The sequence below is a fragment of the Globicephala melas genome, chromosome 2 (genome assembly GCF_963455315.2).
Source record: "Globicephala melas chromosome 2, mGloMel1.2, whole genome shotgun sequence".
NCBI classification, from domain to species: domain Eukaryota; kingdom Metazoa; phylum Chordata; class Mammalia; order Artiodactyla; family Delphinidae; genus Globicephala; species Globicephala melas.
Genome location: NC_083315.2, coordinates 176,750,562 through 176,766,105, shown reverse-complemented (window position 1 = coordinate 176,766,105; position 15,544 = coordinate 176,750,562). Strand labels below are relative to the sequence as shown.

The following is a 15,544-nucleotide window of genomic DNA, read 5'->3' as shown; positions in this document are numbered from 1 at the left end:
GCAGGTGCTGGGCGAGGCCCAAGAGAGGGTGAGCTCCAATGGGGCTGCACCCAAACCCCATCCTGGCTGGCGTCACCCTCCCCCCAGCTCAAACCCAGGTCCTCTCCACTCTACAACTCTACCGCCCGGTTCCTGGCCCCTTATACACCAGGACTGGGTGCCACGAGCAGCTTGGCCTCTACAGGCCTGGGCCCACCACCCCAGGCGCCAGCCCCACCCCCATCAGGCCTGGGCCCGCCTCAGGCGCCAGCCCCACCCCCCTCAGGCCTGGGCCCACCCCAGGCGCCAGCCCCGCCCCCCATCAGGCCTGGGCCCGCCCCAGGCGCCAACCCCGCCCCCATCAGGCCTGGGCCCGCCCCAGGCGCCAGCCCCGCCCCCATCAGGCCTGGGCCCACCCCAGGAGCCAGCCCCACCCCCATCAGGCCTGGGCCCGCCCCAGGTGCCAGCCCCGCCCCCATCAGGCCTGGGCCCGCCCCAGGTGCCAGCCCCGCCCCCATCAGGCCTGGGCCCGCCCCCATCAGGCCTGGGCCCGCCCCAGGTGCCAGCCCCGCCCCCATCAGGCCTGGGCCCACCACCCCAGGCGCCACCCCGCCCCCATCAGGCCTGGGCCCGCCCCAGGCTCCAACCCCGCCCCCATCAGGCCTGGGCCCGCCCCAGGCTCCAGCCCCGCCCCCATCAGGCCTGGGCCCACCCCAGGTGCCAGCCCCGCCCCCATCAGGCCTGGGCCCACCCCAGGCGCCAGCCCCGCCCCCATGAGGCCTGGGCCCACCCCAGTTGCCAGCCCCGCCCCCTGCTCTGTCCCTGTGGGGTTCCTGTGGGCGGGAGGCTGGACGCTGGGGAGAGTCAGGGGCTAGCATGGCGGAAGCCCAGCCCCGCCTCAATGTGGCCTCGTGGACACAGGCGCCTCCCAGGTGGGTAGAGGCTGAACTCCAGCCTGGGGCTGAGAAGGTGGGACGCAGCCTGACCCAGGACTCACAGAAGAAACAGGGAGGCACACAGTGTTGTAAAGGCTCCGTGTGTGGGCAGGAATTGCGGCTCTGTGGGAGCCAGGGAGGGCATCCTGGAGGGCTCCGTGGAGGAGGTGGGGGTTTAAGAGGGGCTAGATTTGGAGAGCAAACAGTTTGCACCTGCCCTGCATTGGGCAGTCCTGCCCCTGCCCAGGGCTTGTGCGGATGGAGCTGCTCGGGGTCCAGACTGGGGGCCAGGCAGGGAGGCCTGGTCGGGAACAGTGGGGCTCCGCAGCCAGGAAGAACTGGACGTCAGCCCTGCCAAACACAGTCCTGGCCCTGGGCCTGTCCGTCCAGGCCTACAGCGTAGCGGGAGCTCCAGTCTCGCTCAAACAGTTGCCGCATCTGCCCCTGCACGGTGGCCGCCCCTGGCTGGGCGCTGGAGGCCCTCTGGCTGACCACCAGGCCCACACCCGAGGTGCTGCTGAAGTAATCTTCGGACCAGTTGGAAGTGCCTGTGGGCGGAGACGCTGGGTTACTGGGCCGCACGGGGGGTCCTCTGCTGTCTGGCCCAGCCCGATGGCCCCAGCGGCCACCCTGCCGTGGTCCGACTCCAGCCCCGCAGCCTCTCAGTGCTCGGGGGGCTCGGTGCCAGGAGTCCCCACCTGCCTCCATGGGGGAGGGCCTGAGCCCTTTAGCAGGTCCCCGCCCGGGGTCCACGCTGGACAGAAGAACAGCGCCCTCTTCAGCACCCGGCCTGGCCACCGCAGGCCTGTGTGCCCTCTGCTGGTGTCCGCTCGCTCGGCAGCCCACGAGGACTCAGGGGTCCTGAGCTGCTGCCCGCAGCCCTCCCCCCTGCTCACCTATGTAGGCCGCCTTCTCCGTGACCATGAACTTGCTGTGGTTCACCCTGCTGAAGGGGATGTTGGAGTGGTTCCTCACGGGCACAATGAAGACTTTCTTGGGGGAACAGAGAGGGTGTGTCAGCCAACAGGGAGGCTACTTCCCGGCCCGGCCAGGGGGTGGGTCCTCACCACGTCCACGAACACGTTGGCTGCGGGGTTGCTGAGGGCCTGCAGGGACCGCAGGTAGGGGAACATGCTGGGGTCCGTGTTGAGCCAGCAGCTGACCAGCAGGCGTACGCGCACACCCCTGCTGACGGCCGCCACCCGCAGCGCCGTGTCCAGCACCGGCCAGTACCTGGGGAGGGGTGAGGGGGAGGGTCAGGGTCCTCAGGTCAACCGGGCCCTGCGCACACACCCCGAGTGGGCAGGGGTCCTGGTGGGCGAGGAGACAGGCCAGGAGCTGCCCACGGGCAGAGGGGCCTCCCCTGTCCGGGGCCACCCGGCTCCCTCCTGGCCTACCTGGCAGGGTGGCTGAAGCGTGTCGTGGGGAAATACTCCATCACCGAGGCATAGATGAACTCCCGGGCGCCCCCTATCACCGCCAGCAGCGCGTCCAGGTCCCAGGTGCGGCCGCTGGGGCAGAGCGCGGGCGGCGATGCCTGTGTGGGCAGAGAGGTCCCTGAGGGCACTGCCCACCCGGTTCTGAGCCACTGGGTCCCTGGACCCGTGACGCCGCGGTGCACCCACCCTCCAGCACTGGGAACCAGGAGGAAGACAAGACGTCGGGTCTAAACAGGGGCCCCGGGCTGGCCTGACTCCGGAGGAAGCCCCCTGCGCGGCTCAGCCTGGGTCCCCACATCTGGGGGAGCGTCCCTGCCTCCGAGGCAGGGTCTCCACTGTAGCCCAGCGCTGGGGTAGCTGCCATGTACCCTGAGGGGGGCCGTGGCTGGTGGGCATGACCGCCCGCCCCTCAGTCCCCCTCTCCTCCCCCCAGAGTGACAATTGCCTGATGCACGGGTCCTCCCCCACCCTCCCTGGTCCTGAGTCAGACCCCATCCAACAGTGTGCTCTGAGGCCCCCAGGGCCACAGGACGACCCCCACAAGCACTCAGGTTGCCTGTCTCCCGTGGATGACGATGACCGCGTCCTCTCCTGGGGCTGGGCCTGCCCCTCCGCCATCCATGGCGCCAGGTCCTGGAGCCGTGGCCCCGAGGACCTAGCAGACTCTGGGCTGTCTGCAGGGCAGGCCCAGGGTGGGCGGGGCTCCCTGTGCCTCTGGCCAGCCAGGAGAGCAGGGGCTCCAGTCGGCCCCCGACCACTCTTACCGAGAAGTAGGCAGTGGTGGGCACCCCGTCAAAGCAGTCCCGGAGGGGCTGGAAGCGGTTGATGTGGGAGGAGAAGTTCCGCGGCCAGGGTCTGGGGAGGACAGCCTTCGGCACCCCCAGCACCCAGTAGGTCCGGAAGGTCTTCTCCAGGTCCTGGGCCAGGCGGCTGCAGTTGTAGATGATGGCCCCGAGCTCCTTCACCTGCAGGCACCGGGGCAGCGCTGCGGGAGGGCCCTGGGGCCGTGTGGACCCCCTGGGCCGGGGGTGCCAGGCAGGTGCAGCCATCACCCGTGAGAACCCGTAGTAGGTGGTGCGCGGGAGGGGGCCGTGGGGTGGGGTGCGCGGGGGGCCGTGGGGTGGGGTGCGTGGGGGGGCCGTGGGGTGGGGTGCGCGGGGGGGGCCGTGGGGTGGGGTGCGCGGGGGGCCGTGGGGTGGGGTGCGCGGGGGGGCCGTGGGGTGGGGTGCGCGGGGGGGCCGTGGGGTGGGGTGCGCGGGGGGGGCCGTGGTAGGTGGTGCGCGGGGGGGGCCGTGGGGTGGGGTGCGCGGGGGGGGCCGTGGGGTGGGGTGTGCGGGGGGGCCGTGGGGTGGGGTGCGCAGGGGGGGCCGTGGGGTGGGGTGCGCAGGGGGGGCCGTGGGGTGGGGTGCGCTGGGGGAGCCGTGGGGTGGGGTGCGCGGGGGGGCCGTGGGGTGGGGTGCGCAGGGGGGGCCGTGGGGTGGGGTGCGCGGGGGGCCGTGGGGTGGGGTGCCCTGCGGGTCCCTGTTCTCCTCAACATTGTATTCCAAGGGCAATACGTGTTTATTACCAACAGACAATAGAAAACGCATAAATGCACAGAGAAGAGAGAAAACAAAACCCCTCTCCACCGCTGAGCGGCAGCTGCTGCCCCCGTTTGGACTCACGGCCAGAGCACTGCTTTTCCTAGAAGGGGTCGCGCTTTGTCTGCATGGGTTCCCGGATAAGGTGCCGCGAGCATCTTCCCGGGCGGTTAAATGACCTCCCGCAGCAGGAGCTCAGTGCCGTTAGAATCCCGTAACCCGTCTGCGGGTGCTTCTACCACAGCGATGTTACAGACATGGCCACTTCCCCCAGGGTGGCTGCCCACATGGGAACATGGGGTCTCCCCTCTCGGGGCTCAGGGACTCACCTGTGTCAGCGACCGCCAGTCCATGTTGGCGCTGCCCACATAGACGTGCCGCCCATCCACGACCCAGAACTTGGAGTGCAAAACGCCACCGGTGAGCCTTCCCATGGGCACGTGTCGCACCTGGGCACCTGACGAGGGTGCAGGACGGTGCGGTGAACTCACTTCGTGCTGAGCCAGATTCTCAGCTCTTTCTTTGCAGTTGGGTGGATTCCTTTCTCCTCACAGCAGTCCTACTCAGTTGATGCTGTTATTCCCATTTTACAGATGGGAAAACTGAGGCATTGACCAGCCTCGGTCCCTCCAGGCAGCCCGGCTCTGTGAGGATTGTCCCTGCTGCCTCTGGCTCCCGGCCAAGCCACCACCCACAGGTTGAAGCAGCTGGGCTCAGCAAGGCCCGGAGACCACCCTGTGCTCTGCCCCCTGGGAAATGACACGTCCGGCTCCCTGGAACCAGCCCCCGGGGAAGCCCACTTGAAGGCGCTTGCGGCGCTGGGCTCCCGGCCTCCCCCTACCGGGCGGCCCCACTGCTCTCGCCCGTCCCCAGGCCCAGGACGGCAGGAACCTACCTCGGGCCACCAGGACCTGCAGGTCGGTGGAGTTCTGGACCAGTGTCGGGGTGCTGGTGGCCACAGCCAGGGAAACGTTTCTGTCCAGCAGCTGCTGCAGCTTCTGCAGAAGGGCCTCTCCCTGAGAGAGCAGGCCAGCGGTGAGAGGCCACCCCCATCCCACCAGAAAGGGCCCAGACTTCCCCAGGAGGCCGCCTCTGACCGCCCACAGATGTGCTGCCCGCCGGGCTTGCTGTGTGCCTGGCCCCTGGACGGCCCGCAGCCTCCGAGTCAGGGGAGGGGTGGCGCACCAGCCGGGAAGAAGAGTCATTGACCCCAGTGTCGGGCCCCGTGAGGGACCAGTAGAAGGAGGCCACGTGGACACTCTCCCGGGCGGCGTCCAGCAGCTGCAGCCAGGCCTGGGCCAGGGGCTGGGCAGACGGGCTGCCTGGTGCAGGCGGCAGGTCCTGGGGGATGCTTTCCACGAGGACAAGCCTGCGGAGGGAGGTGGCAGGTGTGAGCGCAGGAGCCACCAGCCAGCCTCACATCACCTGTTCCGTCCCGTCCAGCCAAGCAGGAGGGCTGAGCCCAGGCTGAGGGTGCAGGGAGGGCGCTGCAGGCCAGACTGGGCAGGGCAGGCCTGACACCCAGGAGCACCCCAGGGAGGGGCCTGAGTGGGGGGCCTGAGAGCAGGGAAGTTGGGGCCCAGGCCCACCCCAAGCCCAGGTGCTGTCTGCTCAGGGCTGTCGCTTGCGGAGCCCGGCAGAGGTGTTGGGTCTGGGCTCCTGCAGCTGTGGAGGCCTTGGAGACGCCCGGGCTGACCCAGAAGGGAGGGCTGGGCCAGTGGGGGTATGCTGGGGGTGTGCTGGGATTCCAGGGCCCCCCAGGGGGCGGGAGGGGCGGGGGCTGCGACTCCACCCCAGGTAGGACCGGGGCTAGCGGCCTTGTCGGAGTCTCTGGGTGGCAGCCTGCGTTTGCTGCAAAGAGCGCCCCAAGTCGTCCCCGCCCCCGCCCCCACTCCGGCCCATACAGTTCGGGGCTTCTCCCCCTCCCCCGACCACTCCCCCTGCCTCACAGCCCACCCTCCCCGGAACCTGCCTCTTCCAACAGGAGGTGGCAGAGGGCGATGCTCGTCCCGCTGGGGAGCCCCAGGGGGAAGGCAGGCGGTGGCCACCCTGCAGACCTCACAGGCTCACTCACCGGCAGGAGTCGTTCTGCTGATGCCGCCGGGCCTCCCCTCCCAGGGGCGCCCAGGCCAGGCTGGAGCCAAGGCCCTGAGACGTGGTGGGCCCTTCCTCGGGGTGCACGTGGCCCCAGGTGGAGGGAGAGAGCGCTTGCCACAGCACGTAGGTGAGGGTCACCGCGCTCAGACACAGCAGGGCCAGAGCCCCCCGCACCTGCAACCGGAGGAGGGCGTCACCACGGGGTCCCTGGGGCGTGGCCGTGCTCTTCCGGGTGGGCCTGATGGCCTCTCCAGCGCTGAGACAGACCGTCTCTGCTGCCGCTGGGCGGGGCTGGCGAGGACGGGGCCACGCAGGCCCGAGCCCACCGCCAGGGCGCAGCCCGGGGCCGCATGGTCACTGGCCATCTTCCCAGGTCCCCCGAGACAGGGCACGTGGCAGGTGCCGGGCAGCCCTCCAGTCAGGGTGCCCGCTTCCCCCGTGGCTAGTTCTGTCCTTGCCACTCTGGCCCAGGGGTCCTGTGAGGCTGCTGAGCCCCCTCCCTCAGGCCCCCAAGTCCCACTGGGCGTGCCCCCCTGTCCCGTGGGCTGCGGGCTGGCGTGGATCGGGGCCACGCGGGGGCCACCAATGTGGTCTGCATGGGCATCCGCACCTGCTTGGGGCGACCTGGCATCACCCACAGCTCCAGGCCCGGCTGCAGTGGCTCCACAGGGTCTGGGCAGCTGGGCACAGGGACCACCACCTCGTGGGGACCCTACAGCCACCCACTCCTGCCCACGGTCACGCCCTCAGCACAGCCTGGCCTGAAGCTGGCGAGTGCCGTGCCCATCACTAGTGCGCGTGCATGTCTGCGTGCGTGTGTGTGTGCGCGCCCCGGTCTGTTCCCGGGACACACGTGACCCGCTGCTCTCCCTCTCGGACCCCCTCTCAGCGGGCATGTGTGTGTCTGAATCTCAGTTCCTTGTTTCAGTTACAACCTCAACGAGTCTGATGCCACTTCTGCTTTCCAGCTCAGCCCTCTCAAGGCTGGCCTGTAAACAGCTGCTTCCCTTCCCGGGCTGGGCGCCCCCGTCCTGGCCCCTTGCAGCCCCTCCTGGGCGCCAGGCAGCAGCCCTTGTCCTGGCTGGGGAGACCCGGCACAGAGAGAGTGTTGCTGTTCACGGGGCTGGGGGCTGAGTCGGGACGCCTTGATGCTGCCAGCAGGGCTCTCCCAGTGCAGCAGGACTCTGCAGCCCGCTGGGGACGGAGGACGCGTCTTGTCCCCTCAGAGTGGTCACTCCCACGAGGAGCTGGAAGCCAGGCCGGCTGGGCCCCGGCTGGGGTTGGGCCGCTCCCCAAAGCAGCCTCAAACGCCACCACGAGTGGGACGCTCCCGAGGTCAGCGCGGCCCCCCCGAAGGGCAGGGAGGGGCCCATGCGCAGCGACAGGGACCCCCCGCCCCGCCCCACCCGGCCAGCCAAGCTCCGAGGCATCCGTGCGGGGTGGGTGCGGGGTGGGTGCAGCCCTCCCTCCTGGCCTTGGTGGGGAAGTGGTCCCTGCGGCCTGGGGCCTGGGCTGCGCTGCCTGCATGAGTGCAGCTTGGCCATGCGCTGGGGCCCAGGGAGCAGGTGTCCTTCCACAGGACACGCTGGCCCGCCTCCGTGTGGGGAAGGGGCGGCCATAGGAGCTGGGCCTGGGGGCTGCATCTGCCCTGAGCCAGAACCGTTACTGGGAGGCGGGGGCCCCAGAAAGCAGAGTGAGAGAGGGGGACTCAGGCAGAGTGCCCAAGGCCCGGCGCCCCTCCCTGCCAGGAGCCCCCATAGAGGGGAGTCAGGGTGCTTCCCCACCCGCACGCCGCAGAGGAGCGCTCGGGGGCCTGCCCCTCCCCTGCCTGCCTGGGGAGGGCTGGGGGCCGCATCAGGCCTTCACAGTGAACAGGCCCCAGGCCCCTTCACTGACCCTCAGGAGAGGCAATCGGGGTGTGGTCCTGGGCGGGGCCCCAGGGCCATCCTTGGACAGATGCTGCGTCTGCCGCACCGCCCGGGGCCCCAGGCGGACAGGAAGGTTGGGGCGCGGCAGCCCTGCCCCCACGGCCCCCGTCTGGGACTCGGAGCACGGCCGAGGCACCTGCCGGGCCACCCATCCCCTTGGGAACTACCGGGGCCTGGGGAGGTCAGCCGTCCAAGGAGGCTCTGGGCAGCTGCAGCCCTGGGGACCCTGCGTGTCCAGGGGTGGGGCTGGCTGTTGGGAGAGGATGACCCACTAGCGCTGGCATCTCAGGGCCGTGACGGGCTGGGAGACTCCCATGGGACAGCTCTGAGCTCCCCCCAGCCCTGTGCTGGGCAGCTGTGGGACCCTGCAGGCATGGGTGAAGGGGTGGGACTTCCTGCCGCGCAGGGCATGTGGCACAGCTGCCCAGCTCAGGCTGGGGCGGAGGGAGGGCCTGCTCTGAGCTCTCTAGGAGACGCCGAGGCCCTGGCGGTCCTGGCTGCACAGACTGGCAGAGGAATGGGTGCTCTGCAGGCCTAGCTGGACTTGATGACCCTTTGGGCCCAGGGCTGCTGGCAGCACGGGGCCAGGGGGCAGTGGACCAAAGTCCCCGTCTCAGGACCTTTGGCCTGACTCTCCCCTCTGGCCTCACCGGCACTTACCTCCGGGGGTCCTGCCTTGGCGTTCATCTTGGCTTTGCCACAGACGCAGGCCCTCAGCTAGCCAGCGAGCGCCCGATCAGGTGCCACCTGCCTCCTCTCTGCAGCCTGCTGCTTCCCCTTCTGGCCACTTGCTTTTCTTCCTGAGTACCTCCCTCCACGCCCTTGACAGACATCTGGAAGTGGGTGGGCCAGCCAGGGGCGTGGGGCTGAAAACTTTCACATCCAGAGAAAATCCCTCCCCACCCCCCAACCCCAAGTCACAGGCTTATGCATCTGAGTTAGTTTTGGTGCCGAGACACTTGACTTGAGGAACCAGGGCTTGAACGTTGTTTTTCTCCATCACACTGAGCAGATTCTGGGGCTGGCAGCCTAGGGATGGTGTTGGCTCCACAGCCATCAGGAGCCAGGTCCCTCCAGCTCTCAGCTCCCAATCCCTAGGGTTGACTGGCAGCCTCATGGCCCCATAATTGCTGCTGGAGCTCAGCCATCACCTCATGTTCCTAGCAGAGCATAAGGGATATCCCAGAGGAACCATCCTGGAGGTCCCACAGGGCACTTCCATTTATGTCTCATGATTCAGAACTTAGTCACATGGCTGCATCTAGCTGCAAGGGAGGTTGGGAAATGGAGGCAGCTAGGACCCCCATCCGGGAGAACGCAGGTCGGTGGCTTCCTGGGCTGCCTGCAAAGGCAGGCCTGGCTATAGTTCGCTGGTGCTCAGCCTGGGTCCCCAGCAAGGATTTCTGCCTCCGCCTGCCCCATCCCGCCACCACCCCGCCGACCAGGACTCTCTGAATACAGGACCCTTTCACCCCCCGCCCACCCCATGCCCCCTGCCCCCCCCCCCCCGCCCCCGCAGACAGCGGCCTTTAGAATAGCCCTTCTCTTTGCTTTTTGTTTTTGGATTTGATTTTCTTTTCCTCCCTTCGGCTGCTCTCTTCATTCCTTCCTTTTTTTTTTTTTAAATAAATTTATGTATTTTTAAATTTCTGGCTGCGTTGTGCCTTTGTTGCTACACATGGGCTTTCCCTAGTTGTGGCAAGCAGGGGCCTACTCTTCATTGCGGAGCACAGCCTCTCGGCACACGGGCTTCAGTAGTTGTGGCGCGTGGGCTCAGCAGCTGTGGCTCGCGGGCTCTAGAGCGCAGGCTCAGTAGTTGTGGCGCACAGGCTTAGTTGCTCCGCGGCATGTGGGATCTTCCTGGACCAGGGCTCGAACCCGTGTCCCCTGCATCGGCAGGTGGACTCTCAACCACTGCACCTCCAGGGAAGCCCTCTGGATTGTTTTTCTTATTCCATTTTCTCCTATTCCCTTCATTCTAGGCTTTGGGGGATGATGCTTTGTGATGGAAACTCACACAGAGGCAGGGGAGGATTCTTTGCCCTGGCCACCCTGTGGTCCGGCAGGTCACCAAACAGGTGCTGACCAGTGCATTGTGAGTGAAAGGGCGTTACGTCAGTTCTCTTCTGAAGCCTTTAATCCCGGGTGTAGGAAGTACCGCTCTTCCCTCCTGTCTGTTCGGGGCTCTGACCGTGCAGCCCCGACGGGAGAGCTCCTCGGGCTCGATCGGCAGCAGACTTCGCATCAGCAGTAACTGTGCTTTGGTTGTGCTGATCCACCGGTGTTAGGAGGTGGTGTGTTTCCACACGACTCAGCTTAGCTTTACAATTTTGCCCCACAGACATGAGAAGATATATACATAAGAAACGTCTTTCCCTCTTCCTGAACTATGTGAGGACGTCTGAATACTTCAGCTCCAGTGATCTCCTCCTTATATTCTGCTGTTGTCATTTTTTTTCTAAATTCCAGCTTGTAATACTATTATTATTATTATTTTAAAACCCCAAAGGGAGTTCCCTGGTGGCCTACTGGTTAGGATTCCGGGCCTTCACTGCCATGGCCCGGGTTCCATCCATGGTCAGGGAACTGAGATCCCACAAGCCGTGCGGCACAGCCAAAAAAACAAAACAAAACAAAAAGAAACCCCCCCAACAAATTTTGCACCTTATAATTATTTTATCCACTCAGGGTGTGTTTAAGAATTACTCACTTTTATGGATTTATCTACTCATCATTCCTTCTTTTATTTCAGAGCTTCCCTCTGTGATCACCGTCCTTCTTCCTGAAATAATCTTTTAGAATGGACTTTATATAAAATTTATATTTTAAGGCAGGACAAGAAAAAATTAAACGTAAAGTTCTCTCTCTGTGTTTGTTTGGGCCTCCTCCCTCCCTAGTGTGCCCGGTGCGTCTGCGTCACACCTTAGCCAGAGCTCCTCAAGGGTGGGCCTGCCTGCCCCCCTGTAGAGATTGATTTTTCCTTTCTTCTGACGCTGGCAGTGCAACTTCGTAAAGAATAGCGTTCCTTCCCAGCTCTGTAGGGTCACGGTGACCCGCTGCCCACTTTGTACGTGCTTCCCTGGGCTGTGCCTCCTTGGGGACCTTTATGTAAAATGCCGCATGTCATTCTGACGTACGATCCTTTGTCTCGAAAATGTGCGTGACTGTGTCTTCCACTCCGAGCGAGCAGGACCGTCCTCAGAGCGTCTGAGGATCTGCTTCCCCAGCGAGAATCCTCAGTTGGCTTGAATGAAGTTCCCTTTTTGCTTCTTAACTTGATAGTTCCTTGAATTTTCGTCAACAGACTTGACTAGCCGTTCAGCTGGGGATAAAATTCTCAGTTGCCCATTATTTTCCATGAACTGGGAGCGTGCTGACAAATGCTCAGTTTTTAGTAACATGAAAATGTCTCTAATTCTCCTTCATTACTGACAGGACTTTTCTAGGTACAGAATTCTTAACTGACAGTCATTTTGTCTGGAACCCCAAAGTCTTTCGGGTTCCATCATCGTTGGGAGACCTGCTGTCACTCCTTTGCAGGGACTCCTTTGCTCTGCTTGTGTTTAGCGGATTCTCGCTGTCGATGTCTGTTACCATGATGCAACTAGGTGTAGTTTCCTTTTCTTCCTTTTGTCCTGGCATACGTTACGCTTCCTGTAGCCGTGGATACATGTTGTATTAGTTTGCTAGGGCTGTTGCAGCCAAGTGTCACAGACTGGGCAGCAATTCACTGTCTCCCAGTTCTGAAGTCTAGGAGACGCAAATCAATGTGTCGGCAGGGTTGGTTCCTTCTGAGGCCAGGAGGGAGAGTCTGGTCCAGGCTCTCCCCTAATTTCTGGTGGCCCCTGGGGTTCCCTGGCCTGTCTATGGCGTTCCCCCTGTGTCTTCACGTCATCTTCCCTCTGTACACATCTGTCTCTGTGTCCACATTTCCCTTTTTCTAAGGACACCAGTCATGTTGGATTAGGGTCCATCACAGTGACCTCATCTTAATTTGATCATCTGTAAAGACCCCATTTCCAAATAAGGTCACATTCGCAGGTCCTGGGTGTTAGGACTTTAACATCGTTTTGGTGGACACAATTCAACCCACAGCACATGTCTTTCCCAGTTCTGGAAAATTCCTCTCTGTTCTCTCTGTGAATACGTCCTCTCCCCTGCTCTTCCCTTTCCCTTGTCAGGAACACCAAGTAGATATGTTCCACTTTGTCACTCAGTCCTCTCTGCCATCAACCCATCTCATAGCTTCTACTTCCACATTCCTGTGCATTGCATTTGGATAACTTCCTCTCGTCTTTCTCATCACTGACTTATTCTTTTCTTTTCTTATAAGTTTATTTATTTATATTTGGCTGTGTTGGGTCTTCGTTGATGCAGGCGGGCTTTTCTCTAGTTGCGGTGAGTGGGGGCTACTCTTCGTTGCGGTGCACGGGCTTCTCATTGCAGTGGTTTCTCTTGTTGCGGAGCACGGGCTCTAGGCACACGGGCTTCAGTAGTTGTGGCACGTGAGCTCAGTAATTGTGGTGCACAGGCTTAGCTGTTCCGTGGCATGTGGGATCTTCCTGGACCAGGACTTGAACCCGTGTCCTCTGCATTGGCAGGTGGATTCTTAACCCCTGCGCCACCAGGGAAGTCCCCGCTGACTTATTCTTATTTTAGCTGCGTCTAACCCGTTATTTAATTCTCTTATTGAGCTTTTTACAAAGCTTTCTTCTGAGTCATTATCTTTCTCAGTGTGATGCCTTTCCAGCTCTGGCTATAGTTTATATTCTTTTGCTCTTTTCTAATCTTTTTTTGGGTTTTTTTTGGCCAATCTGCACGGCGTGTGGGATCTTAGTTCCCCTACCAGGGATCAGACCCATGACCCCTGCATTGGAAGCACGGAGTCTTAACCACTGGACTGCCAGGGAAGTTCCAATACAATTTTATTTGTTATTTCATTCTAGTGTCGCTCATGGTGTGTTTTATGACCTTTGACCAGGAATTCATCCTGGGCTAGCCGTACTGTGGGGCAGTGGAGGGTCCTGGGCTGAAGAGGCCTTTCTCCAGACATGATTTGCATTTGCTTTTGTGGGGACCCGGGACGGCGACCAACCCAGAACCACTCTGTGTACATCACTCATCCTGGAGGTTCTTTACCCATCTGGGGCTGTATACATAAATTTGAGCCCCAGGCCCACATGACACAAAGGAAACTGAGAAGAGACACACGTGGGTGGCGTTCACGGCTCTTCTTTCTTTCTGTAGGTTTGGAAGATGCTGGCGCAACGGTTCCAAGTTGGATTAATGAAAGAACAAGCTGACATCGAGTCCTGGACCCAGAAACTCTTAATACGAGTCTTTACCCAGCCAGGAGGCCTTGCGGTGGGAGCTCCCAGATGGCATCTGCTCCGTCTCCCACTGACGGCATAGAGATCTTCAGGGATCTGGTCTGTCTCCCTGGGTTTTTTTCCGCTGAGGTGTAGCTGACTTACAATGTTATATTAATTTTAGGTGTACAACACAGTGATTCCACATCTGTAGAGATTACACTCCATATAAAGTTATTATAATATAATTCCCTGTGCTGTACATCACATTTCTGTAACTTACTCACTTTATACCTGGTAGTTTGCACCTATGCTCCAGCTCCACGGGGAGAGGACAGCTGGCCCCACAGGGCACCCAGGGCAGTGCTGGGCCGGTCGCAAGGCAGGGGGCGAACCGGGAGGAAGCGCCTTCGTTGCGGTTTCTGCGGGAAGGGGGGGGTGAGGCAGGGCAGGCAGGCTGAGGATGGGCCGGTTATGTTTGAAGGGCACCCCACCCCAGAAGCTGCTGGGAGTGTGACGGGCGTATAGCTTGAGGCTGTGAGGACTCCAGGTACCCCAGGCGAGTCTTCATGTGCTTAGCGATGGCTAACAGGCCCTCAGGCGGGTGATAAAGCATCAACTTACAGATAGTAAAGTGTGGCTGACACCCTCCCTGACGCCTTTTCCTAGCGCAGCCGGCCCGTCAGTACCCGCCGAGCTTGCCTCTGTGCAAGTCTGTGGGGCCCTACAGACGGGGTGCTGCGTTTCTCCTTCACTTACGTGTGTCTAACCCATGTCCCACTATCTTCCACGTATACCAGGCAGGGCCTAAGGCTTTCTGTTCGGTATCCTTTACACAAGAGAGTTTTGGGGGGTTTTTGTTGGGTTTTTTTTTTTTTCATCCAAAGCTGGGGCAGAGACAGACAGGTTTCTTCAAGTTTGAAGGCAGGGACTTACTTCCCTGGTGGCGCAGTGGTTAAGAACCCGCCTGCCAATGCAGGGGACACAGGTTCGAGCCCTGGTCTGGGAAGATCCCATATGCTGCGGGGCAACTAAGCCCGTGCACCACAACTACTGAAGCCCGCGCTCCTAGAGCCCACAAGCCACAACTACTGAGCCTGCGTGCTGCAACTACTAAAGCCCACGTGCCTAGAACCCGTGCTCTGCAACAAGAGAAGCCACCACAGTGAGAAGCCCGCGCGCCGCAGTGAAGAGTAGCCCCCGCTCTCCGCAACTAGAAAAAGCCCGCGCACGGCAACGAACACCCAATGCAGCCCAAAATAATAAATAAATTAAATCAATAATTTTTTTTAAAAAGTTCGAAGACAGGTGGATTTTTGCCTTTCTATCCTGACACAGAGAGTGTAGCCCCTACAGAGGTCCCAGATTTGCGTAGCACTCCCCGCTTCGGTGGGCCTGTGGCTGGGGCCAGAGGTCATCAAACTATAGCCCTGGGCCAAATCCAGCTGAGTATGATCCTTGGCGTTCATCTCATCACAGCAAACCTCCACTAAAAACAAACTCAGTGGAGGTCTTTCGGAAAATGATCAAGGAAGGAAACATGGAAATCCAGGAGGCAAAGTAGAATACCAAAGGTACATGCAGGGAAAGGCAAATGGACTTTAAAACTGACAGCCGAGGGCCTCCCTGGTGGCGCAGTGGTCGGGAGTCCGCCTGCCGGTGTAGGGGACGCGGGTTCGTGCCCTGGTCTGGGAAGATCCCACATGCCGCGGAGCGGCTGGGCCCGTGAGCCATGGCCGCTAAGCCTGCGCGTCCGGAGCCTGTGCTCCGCAACGGGAGAGGCCACAGCAGTGAGAGGCCCGCGTACCGAAGTAAAAAAAAAACAACAAGAACTGACAGCTGACTCTGGGGTTTACGATGTGTGCAAGGACAGGGCAGGCGAGGGGACAGAGCAGGTGTGGGACAGAGCAGGCGTGGGGAGCTGCTTGGGTACAAGTGACCTGCGAGCAGGCTCTGGGGTGGGCCGCTTGCTCCTGCTGCCTGTCCCTCTTGCTTCTGGGTCCTCCCTGTAGCAGGAGGTGGGGGACAGTATCGCCCCTGGGCTGGAGGCACTGGGTGATGTGATGTCACCCCAGAGCGGGTGAGGCCTCAGACCCCTCTGAAGCCATAAAAAGGGAGAAGGAATTGGGAGCAGCTGGGCCCCAGCACACAGCGCCAGCGCCCCTCCTGCGCTACGTGCACACGGGATGGCCTATTTTCTAGGGCGCTCTCGGACCCTGCATCACTGAACGGCTTGAATAAAATAACTTTTCTCTCTTTGAGGAGCAAACCTCCGGA

At 62.0% G+C, this 15,544-nt stretch overlaps 1 protein-coding gene across 1 annotated transcript; it reads right to left on the bottom strand.

Moving 5' to 3' along the window:
* Positions 1-1,018: 1,018 nt before the first annotated feature.
* Positions 1,019-8,737, bottom strand: PLD4 (phospholipase D family member 4). The gene is made up of 10 exons (XM_030883191.2): positions 8,619-8,737; positions 6,008-6,204; positions 5,119-5,302; positions 4,829-4,949; positions 4,263-4,390; positions 3,118-3,318; positions 2,312-2,451; positions 1,982-2,147; positions 1,811-1,907; positions 1,019-1,462 (listed from the first exon to the last, which is right to left on the bottom strand). Exons 1-10 carry the CDS (start codon positions 8,643-8,645, stop codon positions 1,260-1,262), a joined length of 1,464 nt encoding a protein of 487 aa, XP_030739051.1. The 5' UTR covers positions 8,646-8,737; the 3' UTR covers positions 1,019-1,259.
* Between the last annotated feature and the right edge of the window lie 6,807 nt (positions 8,738-15,544).

Coding starts and splice junctions, on each gene's coding strand:
- PLD4 (XM_030883191.2), bottom strand. CDS start 8,645: ATGAACGCCAAGGCAGGACCCCCGGAG. Junction 5,303..6,007: donor CAGCAGAACGACTCCTGCCG/GTGAGTGAGCCT, acceptor CTCCCTCCGCAG/GCTTGTCCTCGTGGAAAGCA. Junction 1,908..1,981: donor CCAACGTGTTCGTGGACGTG/GTGAGGACCCAC, acceptor TGTTCCCCCAAG/AAAGTCTTCATTGTGCCCGT.